Here is a 20,090-nt window from a genome sequence, read left to right as displayed (position 1 = left end):
AGCGGCGCAACAACAACAACAAGAGTCGTGCGCGTCGAAAATAATTCATCCCGTGAGCGTTGGATGATCGCTGCAGGCTGAAGGGAGCCTCGCTCGCTGTCTCTCTCGCACTCACGGGGCGTGCCGGCGGCCCGAAGGGGGCGCGAGAGAGACAGAGTGGGCCTGCTGACGGCGCGTGCGCGTGGCACGCTAATGAGCCGATACACGCCGCTATAGTGTATCGGAAGGCCGGGACCGCGGCGTAGCGCGTAGCCTGGGCGTAGCCCCGCTGGCCTTTGGCCTTTAGTGCGCGGAATGTATCGCTTTCCAGTCTCAGCAGACTGTTCTGTCTCTCTCGCGCTCACGCCCCTACACTGGGTGCGAGAGAGACGGAGCGACGAAAATCAGTGTGCGTGCTGCGCGAGTGCTGCGTGTGAGAATATAGTTTTCTGCATTGGGCGGTCCGTGTCTTTTCGCGCGGACCGATGGCGCTGCCGTCCCCTCGGCCCGGGCCCCCCGGGCCCCGGGCTTGCCGTGGGTCGGGGCGCTCCCGTGGACCGCCCGACCCCGTCGGTCGCTCGGGTACCCGGCAGACCGATAGCAGCGTTGCCAAAAGTGGCGCCAGAGCGCCAAAGTGGCGCTCGGCCTGCCCGAGTGGCGCCGAAGTGGCGCCGAGTTTCGGTGGCGACCTGAGTGGCGATTTGGCCTCCCGAGTGGCGCTGGCGTGGGCGACTTCGCGGAATCGGTGGCGACCGTGGCGATTTGGCTCGGCGCGCTCGCCGCTCGGCCAGGGATCGGGATTAGGGAAAATTTCCGCGCTCCACGGCCCTGGGCCGGGCCGAATCTGCGCGCCGAAACGGGTGGCGACGGTGGCGCCTCGGTGGCGATAAAGTGCGACTAGAGACCCTCCCGTTTGGAGGGTCTCTAAGTGCGACCCGGGGCGCCAGAGTGGCGACTTGAGCGGTCCGGTGGCGATCTGTGGCGACTTGGCCTCCGTGGCCCCCGGGTGGCGCTCAGAGCGCGTTTGGTGGCGCACTGGCCTACTCAGGGTCTGGCAACCCTGACCGATAGCCGCCGGAGTCAACTTTTGCCGCCTAGAGGGCAGCACCTATCGGGACAGTTCGCGTTGTCCTAGGGCGAGGGGTGAGGAGGTGTTTAAAGCCTGCTTCCGAAAACTTGGAGCGCTTCCGGAGGCAGCCGGTGGCGAACCCAGGGGTTCACAGCGCTGCAGTCGCTCCGTGGGCAACGAAATTGGCCGGGCCGGCCGGGCCGCCCAATGCAGAACACTATGAGAATATCAAAGTGAGGGGGCGCTGCGCTGCTGCTTCCAAGGCGGCGCGACGTTGCGTTACGTGGTTTGTGCACGGCCAGGCCGCGGCCCCACAGCATCGCCGTGCCTAATGAAAGGTGGGCTGGCGATAAGCCCCGCGCGCCTTTCAAACCAGCAGAGCAATCTCTCCGGGAAAACATCGCGATGGATCGGGGCGGGGCGGGGCGGGGCCTGGAGTTGGAGCGCTCTGGCTTCGCTAGCGAGGCTCCCCACAAAAGGCGGCAACAAGCCGCGGCGCGGCCCCGCGGGGCCCAAAGGCGGGGCCCAGCCCTTGCTTCGCCGCTCCACCGCTTCGCCCTCAGCAGGCTCATGCCAAATGGGGGCTGTTCCTTCTCTCTCACGCACTCGCGTGCGTGCGACGGAGACGCAGCGACGGGGCCGCCCGCTTGGAAGCAGCCGCCGCACCCAGCCAGGGCCCAGGGCCCAGCGCACACCAAGGGGCCCACCCGGTGCCGCGGATCTCTGGGCTAATTTCGGCGTAAACTGGTGACGCTCCAGCAGCAGCACGGCCCCTGGAGAGGGAGGCGGGGCGTGGAGCGAACTAGTACTGTACTTGTTTTCTGTCACGTCGCGGCAAGGGCGGGCAGGGCGCGCCAGCAAGCTGATTCGGAACAGTGCTTTCGTCGCCGCCTCTCACGCTCTCCCGGGACGTTCCGTAGGGGGTGCGGCAGACAGGGCGAAATCAGGCCGCGGAGAAAGGAGGAGCCATCTGCATGCCTCGCCTCGCCTCGCCCACCTCGCCGGGTACTTTGATGTATCGCCAGCGGTGTGCCCCGCGCGGCGCGCGCCTAGCCTCGCCACAGGCCGCCGAGCGCGTAATGCTGTCGAGGCACCCCCCCACACACACACACACACACAGGCACACAGCTGACAGGACTTTGACGAGGCGGACGGAGGGGGACGGAAAGAGAAAGGTGGCTCCCCCTCCCCCGGCGCCCACTCCAGCACGGCCACCGCTCCAGCAGCCTACTCCAGGCCGCCCCAGCCCGCCCCGCTTCCAGCCCATCGGGCAGCTGGGACCGCGCAGCACAGCAACCAGCAGCAACCTCGTCCAGGGGCCGGGCCTGGGCCAGGCCGCAGCCCCAATATGTTGGGGCTGGGTGGGGTTTGGTGGAAAAACCCCCCCTGGGCCGTCGACTCACCTGGTTTGGGGAAAGGCGCCCCCCCGGCCCCAAACAGGGGTTTGGGTCGGGGCCGGGGTTGGGCCGGCGTGGGCCGGGGGTCGATCCCGGGCCGGCCGGGAGGGGGCCCCCCCGGGGCCCCCCTTCCCAAAACCCGTTTCCCGGGCCCTGCTCGTCGCCTCGTCGCCTCGTCGGCCCAGAGCAGCGCGGCGAGGTCCAGGCGGCCGGTGGTGCCTTAGCCAGGGCCTTGGGGGAGTACTTGGCGATGACCCGACACGGCCGAACACAACGCGCCGCCGGACCTCCTCGACCGCGCCTTGCCTCGCCGGCGGCGGGGATCGAACCCCGGGCCGCAGCGCCGCAGCATCCTGAGGACATGGCGGGGAGGGGGCGGCCGAGTGATCCTTTTAATTGGATTGCCGAAGTGGGCTGCCCTTCCCCTCCCTTCCCCTCTCCCCCTCCTTTTCCTCCCTTTGCTTGGCAGCAGTGCAGCACGCATAGGATGAGATGGCGCCCACCCTCTCCCCTCGCCCGCCTGCCTGCCAGCCTTGCCAGGGCGTCGTAGCGTCGTAGCCACCCCCGCAGAACTGCTGGCTGGCACGGCTCCGCGGCCCTAGTGGCCCTAGTGGCGGCGAAGCGGGCCGGCACCCCATCGGCCTATCGGCCTCCCCTCCTCGGCGTCGCCGAGGCCTCGGCCAGGCCGGCCAGGCCGTCGAGTCGAGGAACTAGAGAGGACGGGACGCGGGGCCGCTGTCGGCCTCGTCAGGTGGCGTCGCCACTGCCGAAATAAACGAAGAGGAACAACCGCGGGCTGTTCCTTCGGCGTGTGCCAACGGCGGCGGCCACGAGGTCCGCGACGACGTCCAAGCAGTGCCTCTTCTTCTTGGCAGCCGCGCCCGAGCAGTGCGGGCGGTGCGGTGTTGGAACTCGCCAGGTCGGCAGGCGCGAGCAAGGCGTGATCCCCAGACAGCGGCTCCCGACCCGCATGGCCAGCCCGGTCACTCTGTCTCTCTCGCACCCTACGAGACACTCCAATGAGTGCGAGAGAGACAGGGCGACGACCGCCGGCGCTCGAAATGCAAATGGTGGGACTGCCTCGGCCGTACCGATGATTATTCGACAACACCTGGCCGCCCTCGACACCCCCCCCCCTTTCCCCCTCCCCTCCGGACATGTTTCCGCTGTAAGCAGTGTGAGTCAGGGGCAGGAAGCGGAGTGGTTGGCCAGCTGCCTTGGCGCCCTAACCTCGCCCACGTCCCTGAAACGCAACGCCCCCATAAAACCGAGAGTTACATTTACAGATTTACACTACTAAGCCCGTCCCGGCGTCCCGGCGCCGTTTCCCGTAGGTCCGTCCCTAGCGGCCGTCGGGCACGTCCGTCTCTCTCCCACGCATTGTGTGTGTACACGTGCGTATGTGTGCGTGCATGCACGTATGCGTACAAGTTTGTGTGCATGCACGGTGTGTGCGCGAACGCGTTGACGGCGTGCGGGCCCGGGAGGACGACGACGACGACGTGCTGCCGCGTGCTGCTGTCCCCGATGGAGTTTGGCGGCAAACCCGACCCGGACGGCACAAGTTGATTAATTAAGGGCGTTTTCAACTCGACCTCGTTACCCAAGTGCGGCTGTGCGTAATCATGAGCGGAGCCAAAGCGGAGCCGGAGCGGAGGGCAATGCGATTCCACTGCAAACTGCCCGCGCGCCATCCAGTGGCGTGGCTGCCTAGTACCGAGCAACTTCCGAGTGGCCGCTCGGTACGCAGAACAGAGATACAGCCCGCCTTTCTACAATTGTTCATAGACGTTTCATGGCAGTTTGATAGTTGTTTCGGTTTCTTGTCTGCCATTCATTCATTCATTCATTGATTCGCCAGCGGGCTGCTTGTCGATACCGCCGCTCGCAGCGTCCTCGCGTCCTTGCCAGTGGCGCACGGCGACAGGCATGGCGGTGCGGGCGGCTCACGCCGTCCTTCGGCCTTCGGCCCACTCCCGTCGATCCTCCGCAAGGACGGCGACGACGCTATCGCCCAGGACGGCCGCCGCGAGGCCTGCCGAGGCCTGCACTGCAAGGGCGCCGGCGCTGGTCGCGTCGTTACGGGGTGGCTTTTGGCCCCTCCTATTTTAAACCCGGGCAACTTCAGGGGCCCGGTTCGCGGGAATCCCGGGATATAGCCCCCTTGGCGGAAATTGTTCATAGACCGCATCACTTTTTTAAAAGTTATTTTTTCGAATTTTTTGATAGAAAACTAATTCATTGATTCGCCAAACGTTTTGCTTGTGATACCCTTCTGAAAAAAGGTCCTCAGTGTCTTGCATTTTTACGGCGACAGGCATTGGCGGTGCGGCTCTGAAAAACCAGCGTCTTTGCCTTTCAAATTCCCGGATCCTCCGCATGGACGGCGAAGACGCTATCGCCCAGGACGGCCGCCGCGAGGCCTGCCGAGGCCTGCACTGCAAGGCGCTGGTCGCGTCGTTACGAGGTTAGAGGCGTCATGCGTTTAGCGGGTGGGTGGCCGACGGAACGCGGCGCCAGCCGAGCCAGAGGGCCAGAGGGCTACGCCCGGCTACGCCCCATGGGGACGACGCCGACGTCGACCGGAGTTTGCGGCGCGTCCGGCCTAACAGGGTGGAGCAGCGCCGCGCCGCGCCAACGGCGTGCAGGCCGAGGTGGCGGTGCCCTGCTGCCCTGCCTCCTGCCCCGGATCCCGGCCGAGAGCGCGCGTGATTAGATTTGCACAACCTGACAACGACGCACGCGCGCCGCCATGCGCCTCGCCGCCCCTCCGCCCCCACCGGCTTGACTCGCCCGAACTGTCAAAACAAATCCCCGCCCTCCGCGCTCCTCTCCTCCCCGCGCCTCCCCGCGCCTCCCCGCGCCTCCCCGCGCCCGCGGACGCCTTTCCGGCCGGCGAGGCGGTGCGCGGCGGTGCGCGGCGGCAGGTCGGCCAGGTCGAGGGCCCGGCCGCCCCGAGGGCCGCCCGGCCCGGCAGCGTGCATCGCACACACCGGAAGGAGGAGCTCCTCGCGGCCTCGATGGCCTCGACGGCCTCGCCCACGCGCTGCCCCGCCGGACCGCCGATGGAAGGCGCCAGCCGCACGCTCCTCGTCGGCGAGGTGCAAACCGCGACGTCGGCCACCGCGACGCGACGGCGTGAAGCGCATAGCGGGCAGCGCGGATGATGGAAAGTCCAGCGGCCACCGCACAGCACGCAGTCGCCTAATGGCTCCCCAGTTTTGGGATTTGCGCGAGGCAGGTGCGCTGCCGCGCCGTGCCGTGCCGCGCCGTGCCGTGCCGCCAAGCGTGGGACAGGTGTTGTGCACGACGCGGTCCTACTTTACGGCGCGGTCACGCCGCCATCGACACGTATCATCGGAACGGCCGTGCAGCGCCCACAAGGCTCACTCCGAACACACGCTCCGTCTCTCTCGCACCCCTACGGACGGCGCCATGAGTGCGAGAGAGACGGAGCGACGAAAGCGGCGCTGTTCGGAATCGGCCCGCGCGGCGGTCGGCGCGATACCAACTTCCATCCTCTATTTTTCCGCGCGCGCGGCGCCGGCGCGGCGTGACCGTGAAATGGCGTGACAGGGCGCGGCGCACGGCGAGGCGCGGAGCGTGACACGTGACAGACGCGCGCAGAGCGCCGCAGAGCGGCCGCGTGGCCGCGGTGCACCGGCCCTCGGCCCGGTCGGCCCGGCCCGGCCGGCCTGGCAACACACAGTGACGCGGCCAGACGCGGCGCCGCGACAGCCGCCAGGACGACAATGCCGACGTCCAGCTCGACGGCGACGTCCAGCTCGACGCCGACGTCCAACTAGAGGCCTAGGTTTTGTAGGTCTCTACGTCCAACTCGGCGCACCCCTGGGCGTCGACGGCGACCTCCAGCCTCGACGCCGACGTCCAACTCGGCGCACCCTGGGCGTCGACGGCGACCTCCAGCCTCCCAGCCGCCGGCGGTGGCTTTTTCCCGGCTCGCCAGACAAGAAAATGCACCAGTCCCCCAAGTGCATGGCTGCGATGTGCGATGGCTGCCTCCAGCAGAGTCGAGCCGAGCCGAGCGAGTCCAGACGGGGCAGGCTGGCAGGCGGGCGCGTGCCGAGCCGAGGACGCGAGTCGCAGCCCTGGGGTGTGCCGACCCGGCAGGGCAGGCAAGGCAGGCAGGGCCTGCGGAGGGGGAGAGTGCGTCGACAGAGACACGTACCGCACCGTGAGAGAAAGGGAGAGGGAGGGCGGGCAGGGAGGGAGGGAGGCTCGCAGGAGGGAGGGTGTTCGTCCCCGTGCTGCGAGCTGCGAGCGCGGAGGGGCGGGGCGGCTCGCAGTCGCGGTCCGCCAAAAAGAAACCCCGCCGTTGCCGTGCGCAGGCAGCGGGCACACAGCACCGCTCCAAGCTCTTTCGAAACGAGTCCTCCCTGAAGCCGTGCAAGCCGTGCGGGAGCACAAAGGTTCGCGTCGTCGTCGCCAGCAGGCCCACCGGGCAGCGGGGGCTCCCCGCCGGGGAGTAGTTGCGTGGCCGTGTGACGGGGCAGTATAGACTGATTCCGAGAGTAGTTTCAGTGCGAGAGAGAAAGCGACGAAAACAATGCTCGGAATCACTCCGCTGGCCACCAGACTGCTGCACCGACGTGCTCGTCGGGGGTGGTTAGCGCCGAGCCGCCATGCCAGCAAAGCCAGGCATGCAAGCACACTGGACAGGGGCGGCGACGCGGCGACCCGCTTAGTTCCTGGACTCCATTGTCGGCGCCGCCTGGGAGTTTGGCAGCGAGAGTCCGGAGAGCAGCACACACGCCCCTCCCCCTCCTCGTCCGAGAGCGCGGTGCCGGCAGTGCCCAGTGCACCTGATTACTGATAGCAGGGCGAGATGACAAATGGACTCGCACCTGGCGGCCTGCCTCAGGCCTGCCTCTCCGTCGGCGTCATCCATTGCGCCACTGTCGTCACGTCCCCGTCGTCGGGTCGCGCCGTTTCCGGCAAAAATAGCGGTCAGAGTGGCGGGCCCTGGCACGGCAATCCCTTTTTCCGCTTTCTCTATTCTCCTAAAAGAAAAAAAACAGTATCGACTCGTTACTTTTCGATACTTTACTAGGAAAGTCGGTATCGCGTTACTTTACCGATACTTTGCCGAAAAAAATATCGCGATACCGATACTTTACCGAAAAAAGTATCGCGATAGAGTATCGCGATACTTTACTTTACTTTACTGCCCATGCCTGGTCGCCAGCAGGCCCACCGGGCAGCGGGGGCTCCCCGCCGGGGAGGTGTTGCGTGGCCGTGTGACGGGGCAGTAGACTGATTCCGAGAGTAGTTTCAGTGCGAGAGAGAAAGCGACGAAAACAATGCTCGGAATCACTCCGCTGGCCACCAGACTGCTGGCCACCGAGTGCTCGTCGGGGGTGGTTAGCGCCGAGCCGCCATGCCAGCAAAGCAGGCATGCAAGCACACTGGACAGGGGCGGCGACGCGGCGACCCGCTTAGTTCCTGGACTCCATTGTCGGCGCCGCCTGGGAGTTTGGCAGCGAGAGTCCGGAGAGCAGCACACACGCCCCTCCCCCTCCTCGTCCGAGAGCGCGGTGCCGGCAGTGCCCAGTGCACCTGATTACTGATAGCAGGGCGAGATGACAAATGGACTCGCACCTGGCGGCCTGCCTCAGGCCTGCCTCTCCGTCGGCGTCATCCATTGCGCCACTGTCGTCACGTCCCCGTCGTCGGGTCGCGCCCGTTTCCGGCGAGGGTAGCGCTGTCGCTGTGGCGCCGTGGCACGGGCAATGCCTGCCAGACTCGGCCAGAGCGACCATTTCGGCGTCAAGTGTCGTGTCCCGTCGTGTCACTCCGGTTCGACCGTGTTCCCGATGGCGAAGGTACACTCCGGGCCAACAACACTGACGCGCTGGCGCGCTGAGGCTGACGCCACGCTGACGCCATGCTCGGCCACGCCGACGCGCCGGGTCGACGACTCACCTTTCCGAAAATCATGGCGGGGATTTGCTGTAGCGCGGTAATGGTGGCGGCGTCTGGTAGTCGCTCGGGCACGAAGACTTTCTTCCGGGACTGTACCGGAGCACTGCACTTGCACACAAACCGCGCGAGAACGGTGCACTAACAAGAGGCACTCGCGACGCGCATCACACACGGACACTCACTGCCGAAAAGCTCGCGCTCGCGTCCGCAACAACAACGACGACGACGACGTCAACAACAACAAGAGCGACACCCAACTGGAAGCTTCGCGCAGGCTGTACACCGCGTGCTCGCGTCGAACCGGACGTTCCCCCGACGTGGCTGTGACCAACACTGAACACCGCCGCGGCCGCCGCGCTCCGCCCCGCGCCGGCAGGCCCGCCCCGCCAGCCGGCAAGCCTACCCCCACCCCTGCCTCCCCCGAGGACAGCGCGCAGCGCGAGCAGCGCGGTGCGGCGGCGTGGCGTAGCGGCGGCGGTGCCGCGGTGCCGCGCCGCGTGCTGGCGAGCGCCGAGCGGCGCCGCGCGGGGCCGAGCCCAGCCGGGCCGTGCGACGAGCGGGGAGAGAGGCGGCGCCGAGCCGGGCCGCCGTGCGCCTAACCCGCGGCTTGCGTTTACGCCTGCCCGCCCCGCCGCCCCGCCGCGTGCAGCGCAGCCTGGCGGGTGGAGACGTCACTAGAGACGGCCGCGGGGAAGGCCGCGGGGGAGGGCCGAGGCCGAGAGGGAGAGGGCGGCGGAGGGAAGGGCGCGTCGGTGAGTCAGCGAGGCGCAGCGAGGCGTGGGGTGTGCAGCGCGACGTGCAGCGCGGCAGCCCCTCTCAAGTGCAAGGGGTTGTAGCGGGGCGGGGCGCGGCCCAGACGCGGTGATGCTGGCTGGCTCTTTGTTCCGCCGAGTCCTCGGCCGAGTCCCGAACCGCGGCGCGTGGCCCGCCTAGGCACAGTGGGCCAGAAGACCGATAGAGGCGGCCAAAACTCTAGACGTGTTTTGAGCTCCAGAGTCGCTAAATGGGACTCGAATCGAACGTGTGACCCCACCAATGGATTCCTCGTTCGGAGAGGTTGGTGGGGTCACACGTTCGGTTCGGGTGCCATTTAGCGACTCTGGACATCAAAACGCGTCTAGAGTTTTGGCCGCCTCCACCGGTCTTCTGGCCCACTGTGCTAGGCCCGCCACGGCCCGCCACGCACAGTGCCGCCAACAGCGCCCCGCGTCAATGATTTAATTGGAGTGCGTGGCAATGGCTCGCGCCCCTCATCACATGCCTGTAGGGCTTTGCAAGCTGAGCGAAAAAAAGAGAAAGAGAGAGAGAACCATTGTGCTGCTGCATTTCCGGCCGCCTCAAGCCCGTTTAATTCTATTCCGCCCCGGCAGATTTGGCGAATAGGCGGTGTAGGGCGCCTAGGGTCCGCCGTCCGCCACACTGGAAGGCAACCCGCAGCCTCCATGCGCCTGGAACGGCTAGCCTCGGCTAGCCCAGCCCACAGATGGAAATCTCACGCAGCTTACGTTCGGAACCGCACGAGTGACTGTAAGCCTCTGGAGGCAACCCACAGCGGACGCTGGCTGACGTGAACCTGTTGCGAAAACCCTTCCGCACCGCCTGTCGTCGCTCTGTCTCTCTCGCACCTAGGCGAGACGCACTCGAGTGCGAGAGAGATAGCGAGGGGGGGGGGACGCCCTGCTGCCTGCGGAGAAGCTGTGGCAGTGGCGGGAGAGAAAATGGTCCCCGCTGCTCCCCGATGAGGTTTCTGATTTCCCGTCTCCGTCTTTCTATTCCATTTTTTGGCGGGAGATTGCCTGCGGGCCTCTTATTGCCTTATTGCCTCGCCTCCCTTCCGTAGGTAAAAAGGGCTGATAATCGGATATGGCCGCGGAAGCCCGGCCTGCCCGGCCTACCGCCCCGTCGGTCCCCGGCGAACGGCAACGGGGAAAATATTAGAAGAAATGAAAGAAGCGGATAGAAAGACGGCCAGGACCTCGGGGCGGTGCGGGGCGGGGAGCGGTGTCCATCAGGTTGAGGGTCTTCTCTGTCTTCTTTCCTGCTCCAGCCTCAGGCCACCCTCCAGGGGCAAGATCACGAGCTTCACTCAGCGACGTGCAGAGCGACAGTCTGGGACTCACATTCGCGGTTCGCAAGTTTGTTGGTACTACTGTAAAGGGACTCGCTGACCGTCGCCGAATCCTTGGACACGCTTGAACGTCAGACTGATTCCGAACAACGCACTAGTCTTCCGCTCCCACGAGATAGTTTTACCCTTCTCGGCGTTCGGCCGTCATCCACTAGCGACAACAGCACCGTCAGGCCATGGTCAGGCAGCCCTGAGGCCAGACCACCAGCCCTTCCTCCCGCTGCCAGTTCTTCCAGGGAACAACAATGAACAAAGCCTTCCTGGGGGCCGCCGGACCGTTTGGCGGCCAGGCCCAGGACCTCGCCGTCCAGTCAGTAATTGATTAGATCGCAGAGGGCCATAGGAGCGCTGACGGAGACCCGATCCACAGAACGACGAAATTGCGCCCAGCACAGTGTTGCCAACAAGTAGCCAACACATTAATGCGAAAGTCCACTCCTCTAGCCAGGTGACCACAAGACCACGCGTCGAGCTAAGTAACAGTGAGTTGTGCGCAAGCAAACCAATGTCACGATTATTGAGACACACTCATGCACACCGTATATTCTGTCAGTGTCACACGCGTGATGGCGACGGCCCACCTACCAACAAACTCCCCTCCCCTACAAAGTTAGCAAAATCGATGCGTGTAAAAACTTTTTTTCCGTCTCGTCGCGGCGCGCGCTTCTTTGGCAGACCTGCGCAGCCAGCCAGGGTGGCGGCGACGACCCGCAGGGTGATTCCGAAACGGTGCTTTCGTCGCTCCGTCTCTCTCGCACACCTTCGGGCCTTCGGGACGCCCCACGCGTGCGAGAGAGAGGCGCGGCGTGTTGCGCGTTGCGACGCCTTTGTGGCGCTGCAGGCCGATTCCGAGAGTCGTCCTCGTCGCTCTGTCTCTCTCACGCTCATGGGGCGAGCCACGAGCGCGAGAGAGACAGATCGACGCGATGCGTCCCATAATCGCACACAAAAAGCAGCGATGCGGGGCGGGGCGGGCCTCCAGGTGCGTCTTGCGTCTGCCTCGCCTGACCCGCCTGCCTTCGGCTTCTTCGGCGCGGGCGCGACGTCTCGCGTCTCGTGCCGCCGTAGTATTTCGGGCTAGACAGCGGCGGGGCTGCGTGCGCAGCGAGCGCAGCGACGCCAAGACCCGCCTGTCGCGGACGCCTTCGTCCCACGCAAACAGCTCCGACGCGACCCGCGTCATTGGCTGAGTATAAATAGCTTAGGCAAGCTTTATAGGAAAGCGTGCAGGCCGCCCCGCCCCGCCCCGCCCGCCGCGCCCCGGCGACCCGTCTCCAAATCCCTGCGTGCAGTTCGCAGTAGAATGGATGGTCAACAGCTGACTGTCGTCGTCGGGCTGCCGGCTGATTCCGAACGGCGGCGTCGTCACGCTGTCTCTCTCGCACTCGTGGGAGCGGCCCGCCGCGCGAGAGAGACAGAGCACTCGCGGACAAGAAAATAACGGTGGAACGGGCCGGCTGCTGCGTGCTGCGTCCCAGTCGCACCAAATCGCCAAAGAAAGGTCCGAGCTGGTTGCGAGGGGGGAACAGCTTCCCACATTCATTGTACAAAATTTGACCACATTCCACATTCAGGTGGCAAAAACGCCTGTAAGTAGGCAACATGTGGCAAAACCTCAAGTAGGCAACATGTGTGGCAAAACGCCATAAATCTTGCACATTCACACAATCATTGTACACAAAATTTTTCAGTGGGTCACCCCTCGGCTGGTTGCCATTTCGAAAGCACTGGCGACGCGGGGCAGTGTCCCTGGGCAGTGGGCAGCCTGGGGCAGCCGAGCGAGTGCCCGGCCGGGCCCGGCCGGCAGCCCAGCCAATACGAACGGCCGTTTCTCCGCTCCGTCTCTCTCGCACCCCGGCGGCGCGCCTCACGAGTGCGGCAGAGACAGAGCGACGAAACGACTGTTCGGAATGAACCTACCAGTGCAGGCAACGCTCGTAAACAATATCGACGGGAGCGGAGCGCGGAGCGCAGCGGCACAGCGCAGCCCCATTGTGTTGTTGCATCGTGCACCTCGGCACCGCCACCGTCCAACAACGTCGCTGCCCTCTGGAAAATCGAGAAATAAGGTAAGATGGTGACGACTTGGTGGTGGAGATCGTGGCGGCGGTGGTCCGGGAGGAGGAGGAAACCTGGTCTGCCCGCGGCAATCCCATCACCCCCAGGACGCCGGGCCGGGCCGGGCCCAGGACGCACTACACTATTGAGGGCTGAACGGAATCACGAGACGGGGGCACGGCGAGCGATAGGCGGGCCAGGCGGGCAAGGCGGCAAGGCCGAGGCCGAGGCCGGGCAGACACATGTCACCTTCAACATAGGGTGACGGGATGGCAATCTTCGATTGAAAGTGGATCTCCCGAGGGGAAAGGAAACGCGGCCGGAGAGGGGAAGGGGGAGGGGGGAGGGCCAATCCCCGCGGGCGAAAGGTATCGATGCTGACTTAGAGAAATGGCTCACCTCGGCAGCCTGTGGCCACCCCCACCGCGGCCCGGGGGCGGCCGCTGCCTGCCGCTGCCGGGACCGCGGCCGCCACTCCGGGGCCTCGCCGATGATGAAACAGGGTTCGCCGTTCGCCGCCATGCCGCCGCCACTGTCGCGCACTTGTCGGCCTGCTCCCTGCCGGGGCGGCCGGGACGCCGATAGCGGCGGGAACCCGTCGGAAACGAGGTGATGCGAGAATGCGAGGGCGGGCAGGGCGTCGGCGACACGACGGCGGCGACCTCAACCGCGAGGTGGGGGCGGCCGGAGCGAGGGCCGGAGTCGCGGTGTCGAAGGCAGCGCCGGGGAGGGGGCCGGGGAGGGGGCCCTGGATGCGCTCGGGGTTTCCGGTGGGCATCTTTCTTTCTTTTTTTTTGAGATAATAGTTTGTTCGGCGGCTTCCGGCACAGCGGGGCGCTCTAGCTGGTCGCGGCAGTGTGTCGCCGTGGGCCTGGCCCCCGAACGGCACACTACACGCACGGGGTCAGGCCGTCGGGCCGTGGGGCCGGGGTGTGGGAACGGCCACTATCTGGAAATGCATCTCTCTGCACTTTACCGTGTCGAGGCGGCGCAGCGCGCGGGGCCTGGCGGGGCGGCGGGGCCCCGTGAAGGGGAGGGGGAAGGGGAGGGGGCGCCGTGTCGTAATGGCGTCCTCCATCCGGAGTCCCATCCTGTCGTGGAGGTAAACCGGGGCTAAAATTACTTTGCGCGTGCCTGTGTGGGTGCGTGCGCGTGCTTGTGTGTGTGCGCGCGACGCGGCGTGCCCCGCGCGCCGCTCGCCTGGATCGCGGCGTCGCGCGAGGCGAGGAGGTTCGGCGCGGCACACTCGCCATCATCTTCGCCGCCATCGAGCAGGCCGAGAAGTGCCCCCGGAACGGGACGGCCCCTGGCTGAAGCGGCCTAAAGGACGTCCGTCCGCAGGAAGCTGGCCGGCCGAGGCCCCGCCGGACTGCCGGACGGCCTGCTGGGCGGGAAGGGCGAGCCGGGCGGCCCTCTCCCTCCTCGAGTGCCAGAGTGCCGGAGGCGGCAGGGCGAGGCCGGACTCCGCGTGGCTGCGACGCCGCGCCGGCCGAACCGTATCGAGCAACAAGGGGGTAATTCGGACGCGCTTCCGGCCGCAGTACTGCCACAGCAGACTGGTTCCGGACAGTGTGCTTTCGCCGTCCTGCTGCCTCTCCCTCTCTCTCTCTCGCTCTCGTGGGGCGTCCCGCAGGGGTGCGCGAGAGTGACACGTCGGGGCAGTCTCGAGCGGTCAGGGCCCGGTCCTGGTAAGGTCCTGGGGCCGACGCGGCGACGCACAGTGGGCCAGAGGACCGGTGGAGGCGGCCAAAATTCTAGACGCGTTTTGAGCTCCAGAGTCGCTAAATGGGACTCGAACCGAACGTGTGACCCCACCAATAGATTCCTCGTTCAGAGAGCAATCCATTGGTGGGGTCACACGTTCGGTTCGAGTCCCATTTAGCGACTCTGGAGCTCAAAACGCGTCTAGAATTCACCGGTCTTCTGGCCCCTTGTGCAACGCACTTCCAAACAGTATCAGTGCACTGGATTGGCCCCGGGCCGAAGCGACCGAGGAACGAAACGAGCCGGGCTGGCTGGTCCTGCCGGCCCTGCCGGTCGTCCGCAGCCTCAACGTCAACCTTGTTTGACGGCGGGCGGCGGGGAGGGTCTTTTGATGCTGCCCGCCCCGCTTTGATCGGGACTCGATCGAGTAGCGGCGTAGCGGCGGAGCGGGGTGGGTAGTACATCACGCACATCACAGCGCCACTGTTTGTGGCGAGCAGGCACGGTATAGAGAGGCCGCTCAGAGTCGTGACGCCGTGACACAGTGACGCGTCACGTGCCGACGTGGGAGTGAGAGAGCCTGTATGTGTGTGTGCGCGTGCGGTGACGGGTCTGGCGCGCACGCTGCCACACTGCGTCTCCAGCACGCCGGCAGGCTGAGGCTTGCCTGGTGACGACGAGAGAGGCACACACAGTGTAGGGCACGGCCGCACGGCAACACACACGTGGCTGTAAAAATAAACATAAAACGATCGACTAGGCCGCAGGCAACCCTCACCGCAGCGGCGCGTTGGCCGCGTTCGCTGTTCGGCCATGGAGTCGGCGTCGGCCAGCCGGATGGATGATGCGGATGCTGCATGCTGGTCCAGGTGCGCCTAGCCTAGCCGCTCTCTGCCTCGCCTCGCCACTCGCCGTTTCCATCTCTCCGGCTGTCGGCGGATTCACCCTCGCGTAAAGACGACGCGGGCCTCGGGAGTGAGCTCCCCGTCGCTCTGTCTCTCTCGCACTCACAGGGCGTTCCGTATAAGTGCGAGAGAGACAGAGCGATGCAAACGACTCTCGGAATCAGTCTTCAGGCAGCCAAGCGGCGTAGGCGAGCCGACGTCCCCCTCCCCTCCTTGTAAAAACGACGGCATGAAGCGGCACCGCACCGCGAGCGGCCAGCAACGCACGGTCAATGTATTGACCGTAAAGTTATACACATAAGCCCCTCCCGGCGTGCAGTGCAGTGGTATTAGGTAGTGCACATAACAGGCCGAAGGCACTCGTAAAACGCGGACACACGCACGCACACACACAAGTACAGTACGTCACATCCATTGGCGTAGTGCTCGGTGCTCTGTGGCATCTGGACGCCACACAGTGGCACGCGCAGGGTGGGGTCGCCGCAGTGGTTCCTCTGCTGCCGGAAACGTGAGCGTCACCCGGGCGGCACGCCACGGCGTCACCCAGTCACCGCCGTCTTGTCGCGTCTTGTCGCGTCTTGTCGCCTTGTTCTGCTGTCGGCGCTGTTGGCGCGGCACACTGAGTCGCTCTCTGTCTCTGTCGCACTCATGGGGCGTTCCGTTGGCGTGCGAGAGAGACAGCGACGCAGCAGCGTTTCGGACTCGGCCTGCGGCTCGCCGCGTTTCCCGCGCGTTCCACCCGAGTGCCCCGCACCGCCCGCCAAGCCGCCCGCTGCCCCCTGCCACGACGACGTGCCCCTTTCCCCCTTCCCTTCACGGCCGGCTGCCTCCGTCGGGATCCTGGTGGCGCGGCGCGCGGTCCGCGGTCCACCCCCTCAGCGCCAACCTCCAGCAGCGACAGCAGCGCCAGCAGCGCGCGTGCCCAGGACGCGGCACGCGGCCGCGGCTACCGGAGCGTCGCGGCTCGCGCCGCGGCGGGGCAGTGGAGGGTGACGCGGTGCCCTCCAAGACGACGGCCTCGGCCGCCACGCCGACCACCGAGACGGCGGGGGCGGCGGCGCGTGGCGCGAGATTGGCGCGCCATATGGCGGCCAGGGCACGGTCGGGGCCAGGTGGCAGCGAGATGCACGACGATGCAAGATGCACGAGAGTGAACAGCGCCAAACCGGTACCGGTGCTGGTACTTCTCGAAGCCGAACGGCGTTACAGGGCAGCTGGCTGCGCAGTGCGGGGCGGATGTGGGTGGATGTGGCCGGCCGGGGCGTGGAGGCCGAGAGACCGGTGAGCTGCTGATAAACCTTGTCCGTGTCCGGGTCTCCGCAAGCCGGCCGGTGGGTACCTCACGTGCCTGCCTGCCTGCCGGGCTGGCCGCGAGGCGAGCCTGGAACCTAGGCCTGGAACGGCTGAAACAGCTAGCAGTGCGATGCGGCGCAGCAGGGCAGCAGGCCGGTGCGGTGCGAATGATAGCGCGGCCCCGACACACCTACACGCACACACACACACACACATTGACACCGACACGCGGACAAACGTATCTGCGCCTCGCTGCAGCGCCAGGGTACGCCAGGGCCGGCAAGGCTGGGCAAGGCCGACGATGTCGTGTGTCTCGTTCGCACGGAAACTGTGGTACACGCGAAAAAACGAACTTCGGTCTGCTAGGAACGCGTTGTCGTCGAGTGGCGTGGGCAGCGCACCGCTCGTTGAGTTACAAAGAGGCCCCCCTTGGACAGGTGAGAACCAACGAGTTGAGAAAGTCCGCCCCCTGAGTGCCCCCCACCCCTCCCCCCTTCCCTAACGTGCCCGGCAGGTGTGAGTGCAGCCAGCCCAAGCAGCCCAAGCCAGCCAGCCCGAGTGCATACGCGCTCACACAGGGTCATTGCTCTTCGGGGCGCGGCACGGCACGGCACGGCATGGCACGGCGGGGCACGGCGGGGCACGGCGGGGCACCCGGCGGCAAGGCCGCACTCCTTCAAGCCGCCAGGCCACCAGGCCGTCAGCTGGACGCGCGGGTGACGTCACGGAGTCTAACCTCACCTTGGTGTTCGTTGATCAACTCCATTCCGACTCGTTCCCCCTCCACCGCCCCAAGGCCCCAAGCAAGCCTGCGAAGCCCAAGCCGCAACGTCCAACTGGTGCACGTTCGAGTATAATACTACGGACGGGCGGCCACGCACACACGCTCGCGACCCCCCCCCCCTCTCTTCTCTCTCTCTCTCTCTCTCTCTCTCTCTCTCTCTCTCCTCTCTCTCTCTCTTTCTCTCTTTCTCGCTGTCTTTCTCTATATCTCACCACACACACACACAGACGTGCGCCTTGATTGACACACACATACCCACACGGAGCGCTCGGCAGCAACCCCATCCCTTTTCCTTTTTTCATTTTCTTTATTTTTGTTTTTGTTTAAATATTTTTCAGTACTTTTTCAGTAATGATAAAGTTGGCAGCGCGGTGACATTTTTTTGTATCATTTCATTTCGTTCCATTTTCGTCCCTTTCTGGCTGCCGTCAGTCCTCCTCGTCGTCTGTTTTGAGGCATTCACACTCCCCCCTCCTTCCGCCCGCCGCGGTCCCCTAAAAAACGAGAAGTGCGCGCCGTACGATTTCGTCTTCTTTCTCTCTCGTCGCCCGCTTCTTGTCCTCTCGACCCTCCTTAGACACTGCGGGCGGATTGTAATTGGCCCTTTTGGATGGAAATCGCCGAGAATCGCCCCTCCTCCCATCGCCCACCGTTGTCCAAACTCGAGACAGAAGAAAACGCTAAAAAAGATGAACCGCGCTGCATCATTTTCAACACACGCACAGTGGGCCAGAAGACCGGTGGAGGCGGTCAAAGTCCCGGACGCGTTTCGAGCTCCGGAGTCGCTAAATGGGACTCGAACCGTACGTGTGACCCCACCAATGGATTGCTCTCCGAACGAGGGGTCCATTGGTGCGGGGTCACAAGCTCGGTTCGAGTCCTGTTTAACGACTCTGGAGCTCATAAGGCGTCTAGAGTTTTGCCCGTCTGCGCCTGTCTTCTGGCCCACTGTGAGCCTTTCGGTGACTGCCGCTCGCAACATTCTGTCGCTGGACGCGGCGACGCGGCGATACCCGATACCGCCGGACGTGCTTTACGATCGCCGAGCGGCTTAACGACCTATGAACCGGCGGGCGGAGGGCGGAGGGCGGAGGCAGGGCTACCTGCCGCTTGGCCGCCACACACTGCCAAAAGGGCCTGAAGGTTCTCTTAAGGGCCAAAACGGCCAAAAGGGCCGAAAGCGCCGCAAAGGGTTGTCAAAGGGCTGTCACCTCGGCACCTTGGAAACGTTCGCGCTGATAGCTTGGCCGTTCTTGTTACGTGAACCGCCACCGCTGCCGGGTCGCGCCCCGCCCCGCCCCCGCCCCGCCACGCCTCGCCCCGCCACGCCACGCCCCAACACGCCCCGCCCCGCCACGCCACGCCACGCCACGCCACGCCATTCAAGGGGCCGCAATTTGGTCTCCAATCGCCCCCCTTCACACCCACATTGTGCACCCCGAAACCAAGTCAAAATGGCGGCAAGGAACGCCTTCCTCAAAGTAACACATCGAGACACGTCGCGGCGTTCCGCGTCCCCACCCCGCCCCGCCCGACCCCGCACCCGCCCCGCCCCACCCGCCGCCCGCCCCGCCCAGCCCCGCCCCCGCGTCCGTCGCAAAAAAGGAACGCCACACCGACCGCGGCGTCGTTGCCAGTTGCCGCGCTGCCGCGCTTCGCATGGCGTCGCCTATAGTTGGTTAGTTGCCGCTGCAGGGTTCCGAACGGAGCTCTGTCTGTCTCTCTCCCACTTGCACTCATGCGGCGTATGCGAGAGAGACAGAGAGTTTCAGAACTGTTCGGAATGGTGGCGCTTCATGGCGCTCATGCACCGGCATCGCGTGATGGGCGACACTCCGGCACTCCGGGCGACACGGGGGCAGCGCTAGGCAGCGCGGCAGGAAGCGTCGCCGGCACTCCCCCCCCCCCCTCCCCGCATTACGTATGAAACACAGCGATGACACAGGTGGACAACGCCAGCAAAAATATTTCGTCAGGGGTTGACAACCGCGCTGCCCCCTTTGGCGCGACCCGCCGAGCCACGCCACGCAGGGCCTCGCTCGCTCAGGGATGGCGCAGGGCGGGCGCAGGGCTAGCCCCCTTCAGAGTCAAAAGGTGAAAGGGGAGGGGGGCACTGTCCGCTGGAGAAGGGGAGGGGCAGTGGAGGAAGCGGGGACAGCGCGCGCACCACCACCACGACGTCCACGACGAGGACGGGCAGGGTGGGGAGTGCGTTTCGTGAAAGGGAAGCCCTTGGCTGTATGGACAGCGGACAGCGCTGCGCGGCGCCGGCCGGACAGGACAGTGCGCTGGACAGCTGGACAGGACAGGTGGTGCCTCCACTCCGCGCCGCCGCCGCCACCACCGCCGCCACCGGTCGAAGTACAACAAATCGATGGACAGGAAAGTCCTGACCGTATATATATCCTGCCGGGGCGCGCCCCCGAGGCCAGCGGCCAGCCGGACAACCCGCCCCGAGGCCGCCACCGAACTGCGTCGCGGGGCATGCGGGGCAAACTTGGCGGACGAGGACGGCGAGCACGGCGAGCACGGCGAGGACGGCGAGGACGGCGAGGACGGCGAGGACGGCGAGGACGGCGAGGACGGCGAGGACGGCGAGGACGACGAGGACGACGAGAACGACGAGGACGGCGAGGACCGCGAGGACCGCGAGGACGGCGAGGACCGCGAGGACGGCAAGGACGACGAGGACGGCGAGGACGGCGAAGACCGCGAGGACGGCGAGGACGGCGAGGACGGCGAGGACGGCGAGGACGGCGAAGACGGCGAGGACGGCGAGGACGGCGAGGACGGCGAGGACGGCGAGGACGGCGAGGACGGCGAGGACGCG

The 20,090-nt window shown here is 65.7% G+C and overlaps 1 protein-coding gene across 1 annotated transcript in view; it reads right to left on the bottom strand.

The window, feature by feature from the left end:
- The window catches only part of LOC117649066 (RNA-binding protein 24-like), an 87,326-nt gene extending 78,605 nt beyond the window's left edge, over positions 1-8,721 (bottom strand). Inside the window, exon 1 of the mRNA XM_034391470.1 lies at positions 8,389-8,721. Coding sequence (XP_034247361.1) covers positions 8,389-8,403 — 15 coding nt within the window. The 5' untranslated portion in view covers positions 8,404-8,721. The remainder of the gene's footprint in view (positions 1-8,388) is intronic.
- Positions 8,722-20,090: the final 11,369 nt, after the last annotated feature.

Source organism: Thrips palmi, unplaced genomic scaffold, assembly GCF_012932325.1.
Source record: "Thrips palmi isolate BJ-2018 unplaced genomic scaffold, TpBJ-2018v1 HiC_scaffold_4, whole genome shotgun sequence".
Taxonomy (NCBI): domain Eukaryota; kingdom Metazoa; phylum Arthropoda; class Insecta; order Thysanoptera; family Thripidae; genus Thrips; species Thrips palmi.
The sequence above is the reverse complement of the archived record's forward strand: the minus strand, read 5'-3'. Positions and strand labels throughout refer to the sequence as shown.